Source organism: Paramormyrops kingsleyae, unplaced genomic scaffold, assembly GCF_048594095.1.
Source record: "Paramormyrops kingsleyae isolate MSU_618 unplaced genomic scaffold, PKINGS_0.4 ups163, whole genome shotgun sequence".
Taxonomy (NCBI): Eukaryota; Metazoa; Chordata; class Actinopteri; order Osteoglossiformes; family Mormyridae; genus Paramormyrops; species Paramormyrops kingsleyae.
In genome coordinates, this window is record NW_027326101.1 from 55,138 (window position 1) to 62,417 (window position 7,280).

A 7,280-nucleotide genomic window follows, 5' to 3' on the forward strand; every position below is an offset into this window, starting at 1 on the left:
CCAAACTGAATGTCAGAATGGGAAAGAAAAGTTACAACTGGGTTCACTCGAGTGTTTTAGGCATATTCCACCCATACTAAGTGAGTAGCCCACTCTGCGGGATTGTCTTTGCATAAAAAGCTCAAAGCCTTGGACACCTCCTGGTTGGTTCTTTCGGCCAGTCCATTGGACTGGGGGTGGTAGGCAGAAGACAGACTTAGGGAGATGTGAAGTTTAGCGCAGAAGGCACGAAACACCTGCGAGGAGAATTGCAGACCACGATCCGATACTACATCCTCTGGGATGAGAAATACCCCGGCCAGGTCCATCACAGTCAGAAGCTTAGGAAGAGCAAGAAGTCGACACATTTCGGAGAAGTGGTCGACCGCTGTTCCCTTTCGAGAGGGGAAGCTCCATTATGAAGTCCATCGTGATATGGGACCAGGGACGCGATGGGATCAGCAGTGGGTAAAGCAGTCCGGCCGGAGGTAAGTGTGATGCCTTAAGTTTGGCACTAATACCTTCATGCCACCAACCGGAGCATTGCGGAGACCCCCGGGTGCCTGGAACTATAGCAGGTATGGACCCACCTGAGGACTGCTGGTCTGTGTGCGGTAGGTACATACAATTTTCCAGGGGGTCAGCTGGCAGGTGGAGTTGTATGATCGTTAGCAGCTTGGAGGGTTTCTTCTATAGGCCAAGAGATGGTGGCAGTGAAGCTTGAAGGGGCTAGGAAGGGAACAGTGCGATCCATCTCTGCCGCGAGGTCGTACTGCTGGGAGAGTGCATCGGCTTTGATGTTCTTCGGTCCTGGAAGGTAAGTCACTACAAAATTAAACCGAGTGAAGAACATAGCCCAGCGGGCCTGGCGAAGATTTAGTCTTTTAGCGGTTTGCAAATATTTGAGGTTCCGGTGATCGGTGAGGACCTGGAAGGGGTGACCAACCAATGTCTCCATTCCTCTAAAGCTAGTTGGATTGCCAGAATTTCTTGGTTCCCCACTTCATAGTTCCGTTAGGCAGGGGTGAGTTTTTTAGAGAAGTACGCACAGGGGTGTCAGCGACTGGTTACCAGGTCTCTCTGTATGAGGATGCCTCCCACTCCAGCCTCAGATGTGTCCACCTCCACCTCAAAAGGATCCTCCGGATATGGTTGTCGAAGGATGGGTGCGGAGCAAAAGGCATCTTTAAGCTTCTGGAAGGTGTGGTCCGCCTCCAGGGTCCACTGCAGTCGGGGCCTTTTTCCTCAGATGAGGGAGGTGAATGGAGCGGCTACCTGGCTGAAATTTCTCACAAACCGGCGGTAAAAGTTAGCAAACCCGAGAAACCATTGTAGTTCTTTAACTGTGTGTCTGTGGAGACCAAGTCATGCGTGAAAATGATTCCTCATGCTCCTTGAAACACTCTTTGACAATTTGAACCCAATGAATCTTGGCATTCTTTAAACAGTATGATTACATGAAAGAACCAGATGTACTCTATAATAACACATATATAAATAAAATGAAATAAAAAGCCATTATGTCTCCGTAACGAGCGTCATGCACCCACACGTTTCTAATGCGGCACTCAAATACCGTTTAATAATGCACCACTCATTTCAATGTGGGTTTTTTGCTAATAAGTGCGATGTCATTCACAGACAGAGACGTGGCTATTGCGTTCAGGTTGACTACAGTTTTTATTCTGTCTATTTCAACAGATAAATTAATACGAAGAATACTCAAAGTCCATGTTTCACTCTCAAAACACCACACAGCCACAGTTAGCCGTTTACATTTTAAGTCAAGTCCATCTAAGCATATTTGATTAACTTTTTAACAATTGATTGTTTTAAGCATTAGCCGCAGCATTAAGTTTTTCCCATTCTTAACACTTATCTATTAAATGTCAGGTTTTAACATGTCATAGCGCCAAGGTACTATTTTATACATTACAATAAAAGAAACAAACAGACTTGAAACAGTCATAAACGTGTACCGGCCATCACATACGCTATTAACTCTCCGAGGCGCGCGGCTGTAGAGTAAGCATTCACCATGAAGGCGCGACTCACGCCATTTTAGAGATTCGCGCATGTTAGCAAAACACAGTCTAACATTACATTTACATCACAGCACATACATTAATTCACCAATTGAAACGTATCACCCGTGCACTTAATTACAATTATTTAGGGACAGAGCCATTTACTAACCTATTTGGAGAAAGTGAGCAGACAGAGACGTGGCTATTGCGTTCAGGTTGACTACAGTTTTTATTCTGTGGTTTCCGCCTCTGCACATACATTTCTCCATAGCCTGGCGTCCCCTAATGGAAGGGAGCAAACTGCCTCCAATATCATTAGTGGTTAATTAAACGTATTGAAACAAAACTTGTGGGTTCCCCTTTTTTTTTTTTAAAAGAAACTTATTTACGTGGTCTTCCTTTTAATTTTAATAACTTTTTGAACAATTAAATCTTTTACCAATTCTAGCTTCTATATTTATTTATTTATTTTTACTATTTTAAGAAATTATTTTTCTGTTATCAGCCTTAACCCTTTACACTTCCAACTTTGTGGGAACAGTTTGGGGAAGCACTTTTCTCTTCCAGTTTGGCTGTGCCACAGTCAATAAAGACATTAGCTGAGTTTGGTGTGGAAGAACTAGACTGCCCTGAATAGAGCCTGACTTCAACCGCATCAAACAGCTTTTGGGTAAACTACAACAGAGACTGCAAGCCCGGCTTTCATGTCCAACATCAGTGCCTGACCTCACAAATGCTCTTCTGAATGAATGGGCAAAAATTCCCATAGACAAACTGCAAAACTCGTGGAAAGCCTTTTCAGAAGAATGGCAGCTGTTGTAGCTGCAAAGGGGGGATTAACACCATATTGATGCCCGTGGATTTGGAATGGAATGTCATAAAAGACCCTGTAGGTGTAATTACCAGTCGTCCCAATATTTTTCTCCAAATAGTGTATCAATAGACACATAAACAACAGATTAAGGAATATTGTAATATTCTTGCAGTCATCATTATTTTATTCAGCTAGAAAAATATTTTATTAACTTAAAATGTTTTGTTTTTTAGTTTTGCTAAGATTAAAAGTGACTAATGATTAAATACAGTATCCATAAATTATGATGCTTTAATAGTTTAATAGTTATATAGGTGTAATAGTGTACAATAGTTGCATAGAATGATTTAATTGTTATCTTTATACATGCTAATTCAAGATTATATTGCAAAGTGACTACAGTAACCCTCGTGTACTGAACTGGGATCTGTTGTAATTCTGGTTAGCAGATTTCCTTACGTTTTCAGCTTCTCCCTCCTATAATTTCCCCTGGGGAAAGTCAGGCTATTTAAGCAACCATTATCTCAGTGAATTGGATACTATCAGCAAGCATGATAAAAATATTTTATCACTTAACTATGGTGGGTACTATGCCCTTATGTCTATTTCTTCCGAACATTTTTTTTACAAATTCTTTGATCTCGGCAGTGTTCAGAGAATATACAATAGGGTTCAGCATGGCAGGAACACCATATGAGAGTGATGTATTGATTATCCTGGCACTGGAGTCAATTGGAATATAGATACCAGCTATGTAAATGCACAGTAACGGAATATAAAATACTGACACTAGTATTAGGTGAGAAAAACAGGTCTTTAGGGCTTTCAGACGTCCTTCCCAGGAGGCAATTTTAGACAGTGCCAGCAAAATGCTTGCATAAGATAAACTAATTACAAACATTGGTAAAAATAGATGTAATACAATGTATACCTTTGCTAATGTTATACTTGGAGTATTATCATTACATGCCAACCGGTATATAGGTCCATGGTCACAGAAATAGCTATCGATCACTGTAGATTTACAGAAGGACAGTTTGATGATGAAAATCATTCCAACAATCATGTAGGTACAATTGAATATCCATCCAACAGTGACAATAATACCCATCGATTTATTCGTCACAATGCTGTGGTATCTCAATGGAAAGCAAATTGCAACAAACCTGTCATACGCTAGAACAGTAAGCATGACAGACTGGACGGAGTTGAAGAAATATACAAAAAACATATTGGCCAAGCAAGCACCATAGGTAATTTCATGTGTATTGAATATAATATTTTGAACCACATTAGGAAAAATAGCTGTGCTCTCACCCAAGTCAGCTATAGCTAAACTAAATACTGCCATATACTTTGGGGTGTGTAGACTACGGTCTATGTAAATAATAAATGTGACCAAGGAGTTTCCCAATACAGTCACAGCGTAAACTAAACACAAAAAAAAAAAGTAATATTTGGCATGAGGCAAATTAGAAAATCCACTGATATGGAAAAAATCTGGACGCACTAAAGACTTTGCTGTATCGTTTTGGTAAATTATCCCAGACATGTTCTCTCAGCATCAATCTTCTTCAGTCCTCACAGTCCTGGGAATTAAATCTTGTTAACATTTCTGAAAATCCAATCCTCCAGTTCCAATGCAGACTGTCTGCAAAGCCACAATTGTATCCCAGGCACGAGAGAGGGTACATCCTGGGTAAATATTAACACACACACACACACACACTATATATATATATATATATATATATATATATATATATATATATATATATATATATATATATATATATATATACACTCACCTAAAGGATTATTAGGAACACCATACTAATACGGTGTTTGACCCCCTTTCGCCTTCAGAACTGCCTTAATTCTACGTGGCATTGATTCAACAAGGTGCTGAAAGCATTCTTTAGAAATGTTGGCCCATATTGATAGGATAGCATCTTGCAGTTGATGGAGATTTGTGGGATGCACATCCAGGGCACGAAGCTCCCGTTCCACCACATCCCAAAGATGCTCTATTGATGCTCTAGCATCAACAAGGCATTTTTCACCCACAGGACTGCCGCATACTGGATGTTTTTCCCTTTGCACACCATTCTTTGTAAACCCTAGAAATGGTTGTGCGTGAAAATCCCAGTAACTGAGCAGATTGTGAAATACTCAGACTGGCCCGTCTGGAACCAACAACCATGCCACGCTCAAAATTGCTTAAATCACCTTTCTTTCCCATTCTGACATTCAGTTTGGAGTTCAGGAGATTGTCTTGACCAGGACCACACCCCAAATGCATTGAAGCAACTGCCATGTGATTGGTTGATTAGATAATTGCATTAATGAAAAATTGAACAGGTGTTCCTAATAATCCTTTAGGTGAGTATATATATATATGATCAGGAATATTGCAGAGGAAAATTAGTTACACAATACATTTCTCTCCATCTAGATTCTAGAGGATTATCATCTCGATCTTTAGACTATTTGAAAACACCAGCCTATACTTTATGCAGAAAAATACTCTGTTTTATATAGAAATCTACAATACAATGTCTAAAACAACCTGCAAAAAACACTGCATGTTAATGCTAAATTTATCATTAAAAACTGTTGTCTGTTAATTTATTACATAATTCTTATTGTAATAGTTGTTATTAAAACAGGAGTTTTTGTCTCAAGCCTGAGTGCATTTTATGAGTCTAAGAACTCAATTCAGTTCTGAGTTAATTATTAGTTGGTCTACATCAAATAGAGGGTTTTGTTATATTTACATGAAACTAATAAATATTAATGGCTGTGTACTCAAATTTAAAATTATGGTGAACTTTTTGGGCATGTAATTACTTGCCTGGTGGTACACAGACACCTGGAAAATACATAAATATTACATAAATACATATTTTAAAATGGCTGGTCTTTTTTCTAAAAGTAAACCTGCAATACTGATACATTTAAGACAGTGTTTTCCTTTATTGTATAAAACATTGCATAATAACTTTATTATTGGTATTAATGGATATATTAATGACATGAACATAACCTGACAATAATCACGGATGTCATGTTGGCCAGAGTTGCGAGTTTGAGTCCTGCCCCTGGTCTGTATGTATGGCGTTTGCATTGCATGCATATCCTGTATGTACAGTGTATCCCCCCCATGCTGCCTCGGATAGGTTCCAGGGCCCAACAAGCAAGTTCAGGGTGAGTGGTAGGAAGAAGGATTCTATAATAGTTACTTATTTTAAAGTGTACATGTACTTAATAACTGTATTAAGATATTGCTGATTCTATTCTTTTGTTTATTTGAACACAAAAGTAGTAGGGCTATATTTTAAAGTAATATTTTGTTTTCTGGCAGTGCAACTATGTACAGGTTAAGCAGTTACTGGAGATAAATGCATGGATACATGAATAAGTAAATGTTTTGCAGGGTTGGTTAATATACATTACCTGTTCTACTGCAGCTGCAGATCTCCAGCACTATACAGTATATGTGCTATCAATACGTCTCTAGAAAAAAAATCAAATTATAATCATAGAAATTACAGTACAGCACAAATATTAAAGGCTGTCACCTAAATGTTTAAAAGTTTTTGTTAAATTAATATGTTGTTAAAAACTTAAGAGTAAAAAAAATATATGCATGATACTCACTGGAAGTCGAAGACAACAAATATTACTTGTAAATCTCCCTTCAAAGCTATTCTTTTCAGGTTAAGGTTAATGGTGATCAGTTGCCCTTTTATACATTATTCTCTGTAATGAAAAAACAGGGAAACAAAGATGATTGGATCTCCTGACTCACGTCACTGGCCCCCAGATGCTAACAGCCATAATCAAGGGATTGTCCTTAGCACATATTCTTTGCTAGTTTAACTTAGGAGGTGTAGCCGTTTACATTTTTTTGTATTTCGTATTTTCCATTTTAAATACACAAACCCTTTATTACAGGGGTATTCAACTAAAATTTAAAGAGGTCCAGTTACAGAAAAATTCTTGAAGCAAAGGTCTGGAAGATTATAATGTCTAACTATTTAATAGTGTGATATATACTGTATTTAAGCAGCCTATTAGTTGCATCAACATTGTATGTAATCAGTACCTGACTGTCAAATCAAATTAATTCAGTACAATTCAAAAACGTTTTGATATTATTTATTGTCACGTGACATAGAACTTCGGCCAGCTGGCTGGAGTGAGATTTTCAATTCGAGATGTCTGCACACATGTAACGGGTCATACCTTGTAAATAGTCTGCTTTTGTATTTAACCGTGTAAATACACTTTTGACGTAACTAATAGGTTTTATAATGGAATAATATAGATTTGCCGTAAGATTTCCAGCATGAGTCTGAAAGCGTGAGTGTCATGCCAGATGCTTGAGATTTGGCAACCCTGAAAACGTTGGGTTACGGATGTAACCTTGGTTCTGTGAAGGAAAGAAAGGCTGCCAG

At 38.5% G+C, this 7,280-nt stretch overlaps 1 protein-coding gene across 1 annotated transcript; it reads right to left on the reverse strand.

Moving 5' to 3' along the window:
- Positions 1–619: 619 nt before the first annotated feature.
- LOC111837892 (olfactory receptor 52E8-like) lies at positions 620–4,372 on the reverse strand. Its single transcript, XM_072708603.1, has 3 exons — positions 3,410–4,372; positions 1,051–1,203; positions 620–907 (listed from the first exon to the last, which is right to left on the reverse strand). The coding sequence occupies exons 1-3, from the start codon at positions 4,370–4,372 to the stop codon at positions 620–622; spliced, it is 1,404 nt and encodes a 467-aa protein (XP_072564704.1).
- Between the last annotated feature and the right edge of the window lie 2,908 nt (positions 4,373–7,280).

Excerpts from the sequence above, each read along its gene's own strand:
- LOC111837892 (XM_072708603.1), bottom strand. The coding sequence starts at position 4,372 with ATGTCTGGGATAATTTACCAAAACGATACAGCAAAGTCTTTAGTGCGT. Across the intron at positions 1,204-3,409 it reads GAAATAGACATAAGGGCATA|TGGACCCTGGAGGCGGACCA; the intron begins GTACCCACCATA and ends CCCCGACTGCAG. Across the intron at positions 908-1,050 it reads TCCTCATACAGAGAGACCTG|GTCCTCACCGATCACCGGAA; the intron begins GTAACCAGTCGC and ends CACCCCTTCCAG.